This window comes from Ammodytes marinus (assembly GCF_949987685.1).
Source record: "Ammodytes marinus genome assembly, chromosome: 7".
Classification (NCBI taxonomy): domain Eukaryota; kingdom Metazoa; phylum Chordata; class Actinopteri; order Uranoscopiformes; family Ammodytidae; genus Ammodytes; species Ammodytes marinus.
The window spans coordinates 14,493,173-14,509,268 of NC_137211.1; the positions used below are offsets into that span (position 1 = coordinate 14,493,173).

General features: G+C 43.4%; 1 protein-coding gene across 1 annotated transcript in view; it reads right to left on the minus strand.

Annotated features, from left to right (window-relative positions):
- Positions 1–14,722: 14,722 nt before the first annotated feature.
- The window catches only part of LOC307253756 (ERC protein 2-like), a gene marked incomplete at both ends in the record, with an annotated part of 115,245 nt that continues 113,871 nt past the window's right edge, over positions 14,723–16,096 (minus strand). Inside the window, one exon of the mRNA XM_080031917.1 lies at positions 14,723–14,749. Coding sequence (XP_079888043.1) covers positions 14,723–14,749 — 27 coding nt within the window. The remainder of the gene's footprint in view (positions 14,750–16,096) is intronic.

The window sequence follows — 16,096 nt, forward strand, 5'->3', positions numbered from 1 at the left end:
GTGTGTGAGTGTGTGTGTGTGTGTGTGTGTCAGTACAGTTACCCAGGGAATATTGTTACAAAGATTATTATTATTATTATAACAATAAATACTGTTAATATAGGTTTTTATCAAGCAGTCAGTTTGGATTGTATTCCCCGAAAGATTTCCGTTATTCTTTTGTGTTGACCCGAATATATGTATATGCAGAAATGCAACCACTCACTCATGTCAACTTTTATTGGTTAGGAGGTCTCGCTAATAAGGACCTACGTTTCACCCCTAAGGTATGTGCCAGGTTTTTGCTGCTTGTTCACCATTTTTTTTTGCTCTTATGAAATATATCTGAATAGAATGCAAACAACAAAATTCGAATAGCTTTAGGTTTAAACACTATAAAACAAAAATTAAACCGATATCAAACTCAACATGAGCTGTATTGTCCTTTGACACTGCTGTGATTCACCTGTTATTGAGTCTTAGTGCAATAATTACTCTGCACTGCGTTTGTTCACAGAGAAAGAGAGAGAGAGAGAGATAAAAACAGAGCGAGAGAGAAAATAGGAGTGAGGAGGCAAGAGAGAAAAGAATGTGACTGAAGGGGAGGGGAAGGAGGCTGATAAATTAAATTGAGACGCAGAAGAGAAAGACAGATTGCGTCCGCTCTGGTATGCCATCTTTACGATCTGTCTGTGAGAGAGAGCCAGGGAAATTGAACTCAGGTGTAGTGTGATCCTGAGAAAGCCATTTCCCCATTAGGGCTATGGAATCTCACGTAAACAAATTACACAAAATACTTTCTCTATAAAAGAGAGGGAGAGTTTTCCTCATACGGTGCAGTGAAATCGGAGCGGGGCCTTGTTTATGTGTGTGACAGAGTGTTTACATTGTCCTTCACTCCCATCCCTCTCAGATCGGGAGAATGCCAGGCCTCCTACTACCTGTCTGTCTTTGGGATTTCTGTTATGGAACATGTGCCGTGGTCCCTTCGTGTGTGTGTGTGTGTGTGTGTGTGTGTGTGTGTGTGTGTGTGTGTGTGTGTGTGTGTGTGTGTGGTGTGTGTGTGTGTGTGCGCAAGTGGGAGATGGCAACCAGTGCCCTGTCCTCATTACAACCAGCTTAACCGCTCAAGAGTGATGGGTTCAAGGATGGAAGGAAAGGTAGAAAGCCAAGGAAGAGAGAGAGAGAGAGAGAGAGAGAGAGAGAAAACAATGACTAATGGCCATGACTCTGAACTACAAATTGCCTGTAATTATGACTCTTCCATGTAACATCATACACTCGTCACAAACATCACAAACCTTTCTGCGTCATTTTTCCTAACCTTCAATTTATCCAGTGAGTTTCCTCATGCTAGAAACACCTTGCCTCACCTCCACAGCTGTATTGCTCTAGCCGGCAGCTGACTACACATATACGCAGTAACACAAACTGCACTCACCCAACATTTCATTGTTGTGATTTCATCCTGTTATAAAATATATTGCCCCGTGCAAAACAGCAAAAATAACCAGAATTGCCAACATCCAAGCAATTTCAGAAAGGGGGTGGGATTGACCTTTCATTCAGGAGGTACTGTTTTTTTTCTGCCTTTTCATGATTGCATAACTACATGGTGAACAAAAACAAGAACCGCCTGCATGGCTGCCAGTGATTAAAAGGACGGGGTAAATAAAAAAGAAGTTTGATAAAACATGGCTCCTTTTCAACTTGTGGATGATGTTAGCTGGCTAGCTTGTGTTTGGGGGAGCCTGCCCACATTATTTCTTGACATGCCCGCTGTTTGCCACAGCAAGCAAGTTCTGGTCTGGCCGCGGCATTACACAACCGCAAGTGTTCGAATTTTGGCCAGCGAGCAGTAACACTAGAGCTCAAGCAGAGCCCATTCACCTAGCCAACTATCCCCAACAAGACTGGGGGATTCAATCCAACAACCTTGAAGTCACATGACCCTTTCCCCCTAACCTTGAGGCTTTTCTCTGATTGTTAATCACGGAAAACAACTGTAACATGTCGATGTATTACAATCAAACATGAACATCAAGTGAAATAAAGGTATAATGTTCAGACACAAACCTTCATGACCTGACCTGATTCATAATCCTGACACTAGATTGAGTGCACAGTAAACTGTGATGCTGTTCTGAGATCAGTAGGAGGAGGACCACCCAGCAGTGGAGCTAATCCCATAGCTGCAGGGCTGAAGCCTTGCTGCGTACACACTCTGACAGACCAGGCCACTCCTGGATAGGATATTAGAGTGGAGCGAAAGTACAATGGCACCTTTTGATGAATGGTATTAGGTTTTATCCGGCCATACTCTACTCTGCTTCTGGTGAAAAAAGAATAATCAGGCAAGCTTCTCTTGCTCAGTTACTTTGCTCTCTCCCACCCTCTGCCAGATGGTGCACAGTTCAACGTTGTTTTAATTACAGGTGGGTGATAGCAGGGTTTTTTAAGACTATAGGTTGGCTGTCACAGGAAGGTTTATGTGCTTCCTCTGAGGATTTTTGTATAATTAGTTTATACCTTTGTCATATTTATGGTCATATAAAGCCAAGAGAGTGTGGTCTCAGTGAAACACTACCGTCAATTTAATCATCATTTAGTGGATTCTTCATAATCCAACCATCCCACTGTCTGTTAATATCGGCAAGACAAACTTCAAAATAAAACAGGCAGCCGCATTACATGTTTGGTCAGATATCTAATCTTGTACTCGTTTCTTGTTCCGATAGTTTTTGTTTTACATAAAACTTGCTGGCTACTCTAAACTGCAAATTTTCAGCTTTTCGGGCTTTAATCATAGTGACATTAGAGGTTGATTTAAAGAGGGGAGATGGAGACAGAGAAGGGGCATAAAAGTCTTTGGCCGGAGCCGGACCGGGGATATCATATTTTCTTAACCACATGGCCACCAGGATGCGTAAAAAAAAGAAAGAATATTTCTTAAAGGTTTTTATAGGACCAAACCATTCAAACCGGGCAATTCATGTTATTGCTTCAAATTTCCTCAACAATACCCAGCCTTCAAAATCAGATCAAAATGTCCTCAAAAAACTCAGACAAGCCGCTATTTATTGTGAATGGGTCTTGTTGTTGCACTCCGGCATCACCCCCTGAGCTGCAATGTGAGCGACAACCAGGGAGCGACAACCAATCAGGCTGGTTTTTTGCTTTCCAACAGAAATGGAAGCACACACAGGAGTTGTTTACTGTTCCACTATGAGGGGATCGCTTCCAGCACAGATACACGACTGAACAACTAATCAGTCTTGCCTACGTGGGCATCAATGTTGTAATAAAACAGTTTTCCAGTCAAAATTCTAAAAAATAAATACAAATAAAAAGCTACTCAATACCCTGGAAACAAACAGTTTATACAGGACATTAATGACTTCCTTGTGTGCAGTGCAGTGCAGTGCAGTGCAGTGCGGCCACGTCAGATACAAACTGTCCAGTCGGAGTATGTGGAGAATGTAAATAACATACTCCAACACAACACAGCACACACACCCACAGAGCTAGAGACTGATGAGAGGCCAAGAGGCTGCCCCCTGCTACTTTGCATCTGCATGTGCAAACTCTGTAAATCAACTCAACAACTTGGGTTTTTCATAATGCATTGTTATTGTCCACTTAGCAACTACGGTCACTGTGGGCAACCAAGTCCACTTTGAGACCGAATTCGCTGGATTGGCCCCCGAGTAAAGCCCGACTGCTGGTTCTGCTTTAGCCCCGTCAAACACACTCACATGAAACACACACACACACACACACACACACACACACACACACACAGCCACTGGCACTCGACAAGATATAGAGATGGATCGAGAGAAGAGAGAAGAAATAGAAAGAGACGAAGAGGGGAGCGACAGAGATGCGCTGATTCAAAGCAAAAAAACAAACAAAGTGGAAGCCCGGGGAATAAACAGCCAATCAGAAGAGCTATGCTGTTTTAGCCCAATCAGAATGCATTCCAAATGAGAATCCTCTCCCAGACATAACCATCTAACTCCCTGAGGTACAAGATCAATGCACTCAACGTGACCTATATACACAGCAGTGTCTTAACCTAGGTCCTGATCATGTCTGGCCTTAAACTTAAACCCAGAGAGTCTGTATTCAATCTAGCCTCTGTCTCAATCTCCTCTGTAAACTGTAACTGTTCACCTCTTTGTCCGTCCAGGCAACACTAGGAGGAGGAGGAGGGGGGTCTGATGATTCCATTGCAGACAGATGGGATTGGTGTCTGGGCTCATTCCTGGCAAGGATACCCTTGTTTCAGTGAGAAGAGCAAGGAGGATAGTTGTGGGATACGGGACAAAAGGATGTGTGTATGTGTGTGTGTGTGTGTGTTTGTGCCTGGATTTGGTGCGTGTGTGTGTGTGTGCGTGCATGTATGCGTGCGTGTGCATGTGCAAGACAGTGAGTATCACTGTGTTTGTTAAAGAGAAAGACTTTAGTCAGGAGTAAAAATAATCCAACATGCTAAAACACAAAGGTGCAGGGATTTATGTGTGTGTGTTCGCACACAAGCAAGTTTGTGCTTGCCTGCCTACAGTATGTATGTGTGTGTGTGTGCACGCTTGCAGTTGTGTCTCTGCCAGTGTGTGTACAGAGTTGCATGAGAGTGTGTGGCTGTATAGATCCCCTGTTGGCAGTGGCAGTGTAAGCTGAGGAGGGTCTTACATGGACTTTAATCCTGTGCTGAATGTCATCGTACAAGTGTGTGGCTTTTTCACGGGCCCAGATAAGAGAGAGAAAAAAGGGAGAGAGAGAGGGAGCCCCTATGCTGCCCGTGTGTAAGTTGTGTGCATTGTGTGCTTGTGAGTGTAAGTGCATACGTACATGCGAAAGACACCCTGGCAAAGTAGCCTGACCTACTGATTTGATGACAAGGATTAGTGCAGTGACATACAGTAAGCCGCGAGGGACAGACAGAGCAGCTACATCACTAATCTGCTTGTCTGGGCTGATCTAGTGACAGTGAGAGAGGCCATTCTGGCATCCAATTCTAAGGTTTCAAGGGAAAACACAACCTGGCTGAACATACATTACTTAGCCCAACAAGCTGAGCTGTGTTGCACTAACTTTTGTTCAGGCCAAGGGGATTGTACACTTTTTTTCAATATGGGGCCCAAATGAGAAGTCTTTTCTGCAGACCTAAGACATTAAACATTTTACTAACCACGTCATAAGGGTAACCCTGCAGCAATAGGCCTGTGACCAGTTTTTGGGATTCTAAAAAGCCTGAAATAGTTCAACGAAAATGACGCCATTTTGAACACGTCTCTGATGTAGAATGTCAGCGGCTGTTCTTTTGAAGTAAAGAAAGGTATGGTAACTAAGTACGCTGCAAGGCATCGGTTATGGAGAGAAGATGTTGTTGTTTTGACAATAGGCAGCACAGCACATCCCGCTTTTTACGAGCTTCCTGGACGCGGACCGTCCTTGGGAAAGTGTTGGGGCTAGCGTGAGAAATAAACTGCAGCCCACTGTTATACAAGGCCTAATTAGTGGTCAGCCCTTAATGGTGATTGGCAGCGCAAAGGTAGTTGATGTTATTACAGTAGCTCCGCCATTGCTCGAGTTATGAAGCCTCTCCGCCGACTCTGCACTGGGGTGAATTTCAGCTGGAGGAAACAGGTAAATTCCTGTTAGTTTTCCTCTTCAATCCTACAAGGAGTGTCCGATAGCAGCTCTGGCATTTCTATAATAGGCAAAGAAAATAGTGAAATTCCTTCTGCTATTACTTATTAAAATACATTTAGTGTTATTTCTCCGCCACAGTGTTTCCGTGGGTGTCAATCTTGATCATAAATGTTTGCTTTCTATTAGCCAAATTAAGTGTATTTACATCTGCGTAGGTGTGTGTGTGTGTGTGTGTGTGTGTGTGTGTGTGTGTGTGTGTGCATGTGTGTAGTAGTGCCATCATGAGTGCTGTATGTTGCAGGGTGTGACATCCTTTAACTGACAGGAACAATATCAGTGGTGATCAATTGCAGTGGTTTGTAGCACATCTCAACCCTCCCAGCCCCACCTATCTGCCCCTGGATATCTCCCTGTGCCTTGGGCAACGTCTATGATTGGCAGCCTAGGGACAGGCCTATATGTTAAAAACAAAGTTTGGGAAACGACACATGGCTTACCCAAGACCTGAGGCTGTGTGGTATTTTTAGTGCTTTAAGTGTGTGTGTGTGTGTGTGTGTGTGTGTGTGTGTGTGTGTGTGTGTGTGTGTGTGTGTGTGTGTGTGTGTGTGTGTGTGTGTGTGTGTGTGGTGTTCAAGAGAGAATGAGAGGAGCGCACAGGAAGTCTGAGGAAAATAACAGGTTTAAAGTCAAAAGGCTGTGATTCCTTTTCTCTCCCTTTGTAAATCCCTATGCCTCCCGCCATCAGGGCTTCCTTTGTGGATGTGCAGACTTTCTCTTTGGGGTGTAATCCGGCTTGAACAGGGGACCTGACCTCCAGAGCAGGCGACTGAAGAGTTCTCTTATGTGCCATGATTTTACTCTCGAACACATCTACACACACACGCACAAGCACATGCTCACAAGTGCCTCCCCAGGTGCAAGTTGCTCCTGAGGGGAAGGTCTTTGTGCTGCCATCTCTATAAGCTCACAAAACACCATTATAATCCAGCAAATCTCTCTCTCTCCCCCTTTCTTTCTTTCTTTCTTTCTTTCTTTCTTTCTTTCTTTCTTTCTTTCTTTCTTTCTTTCTTTCTTTCTTTCTTTCTTTCTTTCTTTCTTTCTTTCTTTCTTTCTCTCTCTCTCTCCTTTCTCTCCTTCCCTTCTCTCTCTCTCTCTCAATCTTTCTGGCTGTAAGAACTCACTAAAGATGTTTAATCAATCAATCAATCAATCAATCAATCAATCAATCAATCAATCAATCAATCAATCAATCAATCAATCAATCAATCAATCAATCAATCAATCCATTTTCCCATTTTGACCTCCACTTCATCAGCACAATGTTACAGGTGTGTATTTCTGATTTGATCTATAGTATGATTTTTGATCCCTTTTTAGTCTCAGTGAGCCAGCCACAAGAATGCTTTGAGGAATCGTGTGGCAATGCCACTTAAGGAAGCGATGGAGATAACTGATAGAAGATTAAAAAGGAAAAAGATAAAAAAAAGTGAGGGAGCGAGAAGTGAAAAATAGCGATAGCCTGAGGAGCTGTGATTTATGAGTGTGAACTAGCTGAGCCATTTCTGCAGAGAGAGCAAGCCAGAGAGGACTTTACAGACGCAGACTGAACCACACCTGGCATGTTCAGACAGAGAGGGGAGGATGAGGCGCTTCACTAAAGGTATTTCGGCTTAACCCACATATCTATTAACTTTTAATGTTTCAATAATAATTTAAAAAAGCAATCACACATCCATGACATGTAAATTTGCTTGTATATGCCCAGCCAATTGGGACAAGCCCTTTCATTTTCTGGGCTAATGTTACTTGCGGCATGGTTGAGACTATGAACCTGTGCCAGTGAATTAGTGGTCATAAATGAGAGCGCACTACAGTGTCATTTCAATTACAAACCCGGGAAAGAAACGCAAGCGCCTATTGTCTCTTGGCAAGAATTTGTTTGAGCACTTGAACTGAAAAACCTCAACAACAACGGCCGGGAAAAACACTTAACTACCACATAGCGAATCATCATCAATCATCTTGTGAGGTCAGAGCAGTGTACAGTACAAGAGGAGAGAGAGGCATTGAGGTTATTTGTTGAATTAGTGATGTCGATCAGACTGGACAAAATAAACATCCTCAAAGGATAGTGGGTCACGCTAGACCCAAGATTCTAAAACCCCTCTCTGGTTTGTATTTTTATCCAAACGTACCTGAAAGTAAATACTTCACGGAACAAAACTGGAAACTGAATTGGTGATAAACAAAGAAAATCCTTAATATTACTTAAATATAAGCAAAACTCTGTGCAACCAAAATAACCTTGGGGCCTAGTGGACAGCATGACCAATGATAATGTATCTGGGCTCATGGCTGCACTGTGGCCAGAGAATGCTGACTCAGGCCAACCTAAACAGCGACATCGAACAAATCCCATTTTGGTCCCACTTGGCTGGCTTGGATGGGAGAAAGGCTTGTCACTCTATAATACAATGTTAGATGGAAGGCCTCTGAATCAACCTGCAACAATCATATTTACTCTCAAGCTGATAGTGGATCTTTTAGGGTCAGTTAAGGTATACAGGTCAGGCCTTGGTCTAAGTAACTGACTGCCAAGCTCCTCATATTATGCACGTGTTGGCCATGCTGTAACTGCAGCTATACTAAGATCCCAACACAGAATCAGATAAGCCCACACATGCAAATTCCCACTGCAGTGATAAGAAGCTGATGAGCGGGGGATTTACCTGTGATCATAGAAGCAGAATTACAAAACCTAAATACGCAGGTTTTAACGAGCATTTGTGTGTGTGGCCATGTCTCTGCGTGTGTAATGAGTGTGTTGTGGGTGGGGAAGAAAGGTCGCGTTCTCAGACAAACCGCCTTATGATCCAACCATCAGGTGTCTTACTGTCCTCTCCTCCTGCATTCAACTTCAAGAACACCACAAAAAAACTAAAACATGAATAAACTTGTCTGCCTCACCACATTGCCAGTCTTCCCTTCCCATTTCGTCTATCTTTCTCCCCCACCAACTCCTCCTCTTTTCTCTCTCCGTCTGCCGGGGCTGAAGAAGCGTCTCTGGGTCTTGTCTGTCTTCAGCTTCATACATCGACAGTGACAAAGCAGCTCTATCCCTGCTCTTGATTTAACTACAAGTGAACAATGTGTGTGGCATTTTTAAACAGCAAAAGCCATTGTCAAATGTATCTGGCCGCCACATCAAATTGCAGTAAACAAATATTTTTTTCAAAACGATTAAGACTGAGTTCCTATCTCATGCCAATAAATGCATCCTTTCATGTAATCTAACTTGCTTTTAGAATAATAAATTCCTGCCACCCTTTAGAGACTGATAATGAAGTTTTTCTGAATATGTCTAAAATACCGTGCCAGTGAGAAACTTTTCAAAACTTTTAACATTTACGGTACATTTTGTTAGCATTCAAAAACTACTGCACATCTCCCATTAGTTTTGATTGAACCTGTGCGGATCCTCATGGTTGGTGAAATGTTCAACATAAAGACACTACGGCACCGAGCACCTCGACTAGAAAAAGGACCCTTTTGGAAAGTAATGTAGGTGTTGTTTTCGGCACGCATTGAAATAGATACAACACATACAGCGCACACACACGCACACACAGATGTGGTTGCTCAGGTGTTGCTGAGTTATTGACTTCTCTCCACTCATCTTCAACCTAGTGGAACAACCTCTGACCCCACAGACTGATGATTCTGACAGCTGGCTGAGGGATGGCCTCGGTCAGACGCCTCCACTGACCTCCAAGCTCTGGTTCACTGGTCACCAAAGACATACTGCACACAGCACTGCTACACACATGTGTGAGGAGATACTCACAATGCCAAACACTACCCGAATGCACACAGAAGTATTCATGTACACACACACACACACACACACACACACACACACACACACACACACACACACACACACAAAGCACACAGGTGCACGCACACATACATCACAAGTGATTTTGGGCCCTGGTTTAAAAGGGCTACTAGGCTACAGCATAGGTCAACATATTCAGAATAAAATACTTTGCATGCACTGATGTGCTCCAACTAAGAAATGTTCACCCACCAACCTAAATCCTATGCATAATAATGAAATTAGACAAAACCATTGTCTTGTATTCACTTACAAGTGTCTAGAAAAATCCAGAATAAAACCATGTTATTCATTAGGTTGTGTTGATAACATGGAGCCAATATTACTTCAGGCGGCTTGTAATAAAAGGCAGCATCAGCTTGTAGCAATAAATGCATGGTGTGATAGTTGTTTACACAAGTTCTACCTGGCACATAGTGCAGGAAAAAGCAGCAGGGCCGGCTCAACCATCTCAGTTTCTGTTGGCAAACCTTCATGTCAAAGCCAACCTTGAATTAAGACCTAGCAGTGATAAAACTGACTTTTATAGCATGGTTCTTTGTGTACTGTTAAAAAGAATGTGCAAAGGTGACACAACACGTCTGAGCTGTGAACTGCTATCATCATTATAAAAAACAAAAATGCAAAAAAACTGTGGGCAATGCAAGGTGAGGTGTTTTCCCACAGTCAATAATCACACATTGAGAGTGTTTGGAGTTTATTATTAATAACCAGAAGATAAGTGAACACAAATAGTTGCAGGAGGCGGTGAGTTTGCTGGCTGAAGGAAAGGGAAATGTTTGTTTTCCCCCAGCACTGAATACTATAATCAGTAATATCGTCCATAAGCACAGTATAGGAGTTGCCAAAAGAATGAATGTGGATCAATTAAAAAATGTAAACCTTAATTCATAATTTATGATATTAAGGGCTGTGGACAATTTTACAATAATATTTTAAACACATTTCTCTAAGCTAAGAACATACATGGTACAGTTTAGTTCCTCACAATGAATCAAATACTAGAATACTTGCAGTAGCGCATTCTAGTACCTAATTTTTTTTGTATTTGTCTTGTATACCACAATGTGTTATCAACATTATTCCAGTGTTAATTCACATATCATATCGATAGTGAGTTTAAACACATGCATCATGATCACCACCTGGTGTTACTGGCCTTCACTTCTAGTTTACTACAAAGAACCAAGAGGCCTATATTTAAGGTACCATAGGTAAAAATAAATCTACACAGATATCTGCCAAATGGCAACCTCAACACCACTTCAGTACCAAGGAGAGTGCAGGACACGCGTGAGAATGTTTCTATAAATGAGATTTGACTATCACCCTCACTGTCATCAATTTGAACAGAGCATGGATAAAATATGATGTAGCCAGTTCATCATTTAAACTTAGTGGAACTGGAATTATAAATTCAACTAAAAACAAAAACAAATACAAGTTCATGTCCTGTTTTAGATTCCATTGGTGATATCTGTTTCATACTCGCAAACCAGACAGTGGCTGAAACATTATATCATTCTGGAAGAACACAAGACGAGACAAAAAAAAAGCTTCTGTGCTTTTTTTGTTGTCATTCCAATTTCGCAGAAGCTTAGTAGCTTGAGTTTTCCAGGTTGCGTGAATGAAATAAAACTCCCTACATTCTTTTGTAAAAGAAAGATCCAAATCCAAATCAAGCAAGCCTATTACGCAAAATAATACTAACATGTGAAAAATTTTAAAATCAAGTTCAAATTTAACAAAATACATTCTGATTGAAACCTATGTATGTTCACCTCGTGTAGAGGGCTTATCTGTACAAGGCATCGCTATCAGTCTTACACTTCCCGACAGATACTCCCAATAGACAGAAGAGCCTCCCACAGTCAGCTGCTTGTGGGGGCGATATATAGTCTTGTCAAGCAAATTCCCGGTTTCCTGCCTGCTTTGCTTCAATGGTAGCTGTACCATGGGTTCATGAGTTTCATAGCTTGTCAGTTCAGCTTTTCTGGCCAGCTCTGGAAGGGAGGAGCCCCCTTGGACTTGAGGGCAGAACCAAACAACCAGGATCAGGCAATTGAAAGACAAGAACAAACATTTCTGTGACACCCTAACTAAGTTGTGTTTTATATTTATAATTGGTATTCAGAATCTGCTGCCAGATTTCAGTTTCCCACTGCACTTGGTCTCCTTTTTCAAGACTTGCACAAACACACACAGACACACAAAGACCCACACACACACACACACACACAGACCCACACACACACACATACCCACACACAGACCCACACACACAGACCCACACACACACACACACACCCACACACCCCCCCCCCCCACACACACACACACACACACACACACACATACACACACACAATAGTGTGATACTTACTGATATACACAATGTAGACATACACAGTTTTCAGTCCAAACACAGCATGGGCAAATGAAAGCCATCTTCTTGACTTGCTTTAACCTGAACAAGGCCTCACTCCTTCCTTCATGCACACACACACACACACACACACACACACACACACACACACACACACACACACACACACACACACACACACACACACACACACACACACACACACACACACACACGCGCACACACACACACACACACACACACACGTGCACACACAAACATATTTCTGTCCCCACTTGGAAAGCCTCTCAGCTTCTTTTCGCTTCATTCAGTACAAATAACTTCACGGTGGGATAAAAGCATAATGTTTCCAGAAAACCTCTTCCCCCCACTTTGCTTCACTCTTTTGGCCCCGTGTTCTCCTTCACTTTTTTTCCTCCAACCCCCTTTCTCTTGTGCTCTCTGTCCAAAAGGACATTCTTATTTCATTAAAGGGAGGTCCGGGAGGCCAAGAGGGTAAACAAAACCTCTGTAATCAACAGCAGGACACACACAACCAACATGAGCCAATCAGAGCCCAGTGTCAGAAGAACCATAGCTAACCAATACAAATCCACACCTGGACGCTCAGAGCCCAACTTGCCAACACAAACTCAGCACTTAGGTTTGTGTGGAATTCAAAATGTAGCCTAGCACTGGGAGTCAAGGCTATCCATAAGAAACACCAATCAAAGCTAGCATGCGGGGCCTGCAAAGACACCGATACTCACGCATACACACAGGTCCTCGGCTATTTGTCTATCGGTGCTGTCATCTCTGTTTGCTCATATTAGGGAGGGCTCACTCAGGGACAGGATATGGGGATTAGGTTTGGCCTTATTGCGCTGTAGCTACACACCGCTAAAGACTCCCATCTGGTCTCACATAGAGGATGGCTAATACATGTTAGCTGCGCTCGCATCGTGCGCCGCCAGAATAACAGCAATGGATAGATGAGCAGCACTGATAACGCTAGCCCTTACACCGCTCTGTGCGAAAGGCTAATGTGCATGGCTTATTCTATTAGATTGGGATAAGAATCACTAATACACACTTACACACACATACATACACACACGCGTGTGTACACACACCATCATGGTATCTGATTGGAGATACTGAAGCAGCAGGCTAGTCACAGGCTCAACTCTAGTTCTAGCTCGAGGGAACATACGTTAGCGCTGGGCAAGCTGAAATCTGGAAGAGGTGGAAAGACCGGGAGTGATGGAAAAAGATGGAGAGATGGAAAGAGAGGGAGAAAGGGGGCAGTGTGGTCTGTTTCATTACGGTGAATCCTGACACTGCTGCATTCTCAGCACACATGGACTGGATTATAGGCTATGTGGGCTGCTCCGGCACTGTATAGCTCAGCAACGCTCCCTTGCACACGCATTACGCACACGCGCAAAATGCACACACACAAACATTGGGGCAAAACACACTACAGTAAAGCTTCGCACTGCAGGAGGACAAACCATTTGCTCATACACACACACACACACACACACACACACACACACACAAACACACAAGCTATAGGACTCTTAATCCCAAAAGCAGCACTGGGGCAAAGTGCACCACTACTAAGTCATTGAGGTTAGAGACAGAATCTGTTTGTGATGGTCCACCTGTGGATTACAGGGGGAGAAGAATGAGACGCTCTGGAAACTATGAGTATACTATGAGCCTCCTTTTTCTCTCTCATCCCCACATAAATACATAAGCACCCTTTGCCCATCCCCTCTCTTTTCCCCCTTCTAGATCTCTCAAATCTCACACTATACATTTACTGTATACATCTAGAAGTTGCTCCGTCTCACACACACACACGCACACAGACACACACACACACACACACACACACACACACACACACACACACACACACACACACACACACACACACACACACACACACACACACACACACACACACATCAGCTCCAAGCAAACCATTACCCACCCAGCACAGACCTCTTTCCGCACGTCTGTGTTCAAAGGCATCCTGAGTCTATGGTGGGAGGAGGGGGGGGGGCTTTGATATATATAAAGAAACTAAACGTGAATTATCCTTTATGACTCTGCATTCTTCATTTTATGCTTTTTTCCAGCTTGCAGCCTTAAAAGAAAGCCTCATAACTGTTGTGTGTTGTATTGTAATTAACTACCACACACACAGCCACACAACATGGTAGGGTAACGCGGTAAAACTTTACTGCGATTGAAAAAGTTGGGGCGCAGAGAGACAGACTCGTCCATCTCTGGTTTTTCTCACTGTGTCGTTTTTATCACCTATGGGCCCTGGTACGATCGCTTTAGTCTGCGGTATGTGTGTGTGTGTGTGTGTGTGTGTTTGAGTGTGTGTGTATAGGTCGAATACCGAACAGTTACCTATATAGCCACAGAGTGTACACACAGCAAGAGGCAAAACCAGCGCATGAGCACTTCACAGAAAGGCAACCATAAACCTCTGGATAAGCTGGGGCTCTTTAGTCGTCTGAAATTCATAAGCAATGGGGAAAAGGAGCCTGGTTCTATTACACTCTCTTCTGACAGAATTGGGTAATGCTGTGGTTATTGTGGTTCCATCGATGTTCCCGGCTAATGGTTACTCGATCCCACTAAGGAAGCCTATTGTGTGGGAGATCATTAAAATATCTAGAGCAGATATATAGCACTACACCCTGGCAAGGAGTGCATTAACTCTAAAGAAATGTAACAATAGCTTTGCAATGGGAACTCACTGTGGACAAATGGATGCAGCGTTTCCATGGTGATGGTTGTCATGCCCATATTCCCTCTTCATCGTCCTGTGTGGAAAAAAACATGGAACAAAGAAAAACATCATTATCTCTCCAATACATATCAGTTTGCATGTTGTTCTTACTTTAAGTCAAGATTCTAAAAACAGCCCAAAGCAAACTATTTACTATACAAACTCTGACCCATGTGGTTGGGTCTTTACAAGTCTCATTGCCTTATCGTACGGTCCTCTTAACCCCCAATGGATTTTAATCAAAACAATCCTGTTCATGTTTCTCATTCGGAAAAGCTGTGTATGATATCATGAAATGCTTTCCTCTATGTGATTGTTAGGAACCAATAACCAAACACACAAGGGGTTTCCTTGCGGCTGAAACTGTGCAGGCAAGGGCCCTGCTAACAGGAAGGTTAATTCGCTCAGACACTAACATTACAATGGTTAGCATGAGCTGGCAGCTTACTGTGGCCAAGCCCATAGCCTGCATATAAGGCTGAACTAGGCAGATCGGGGTCTATGCTAACGCTCCACAGCAGCAAAAAAGCACAAGGGCCTTGGCTGCAGTCCATAGTGGCTTCGGTTGGACTGAGTGGTTGTGACAGGCTCAGTAAACTCAGTAGGCTACACCTAAGCATCTAAGCTATACATATAATGGCCTTTCAATGGAACATGCTAGATGCTAAATGCTAACACGCAGTGAACGGCTGTGACAGGCCCCGTAAACAGAGCCAGACCTATAACCACTCATTCTGCCAGGTTAAACACACACATGCACACACACACACACACACAGGCCCACGCACACACAAACACATATACACAGACACACAAACACAAACAGCCCAAATACCATGTGCTACTTCTCATAAAAGTGAAGCAGGCAGCATGTTAAGCCCTTCGAGAAAAAAAAAGAACAACAACCAAAAAGAAAAAGGTTGTATAATTCTGTCTCTGATAAACACTTTATGGCTGTTTTCTATTTCCTTCCGAGGCTGCTGCCAAGTATCTGGCAGCGGTGCTGGCATGGCTAAATGAGAACAACATGAACGCAACATGCCCGTCAAACTGCACACACTTCATGCTGAGACGCAGACCTGGGTTGCATCTCGAGGAGCTAAAATCCAGTTCCTGTGCTTGTCTCCTCTGATTAGATTTCACCTGTGCTCAGACCTCAGAGTCCATCACGGATTGACTAGAGGACGGGGAGGTATAGTGTTGGGATGGACCCACTTACTGTCGACATAAGTTTCAAATGACATGTGGTTTTGAGTCCTGGGAAAAAAAACCTTGAAGTGTGTTCTTGTGTTTGTGCGTCCACTATATTCCAGGGGCATGCTTTTCTGCTTACGTGTGTTACATGTGCCAGTTTGGTGTGCATGCGGTGTGTGTATCTGAT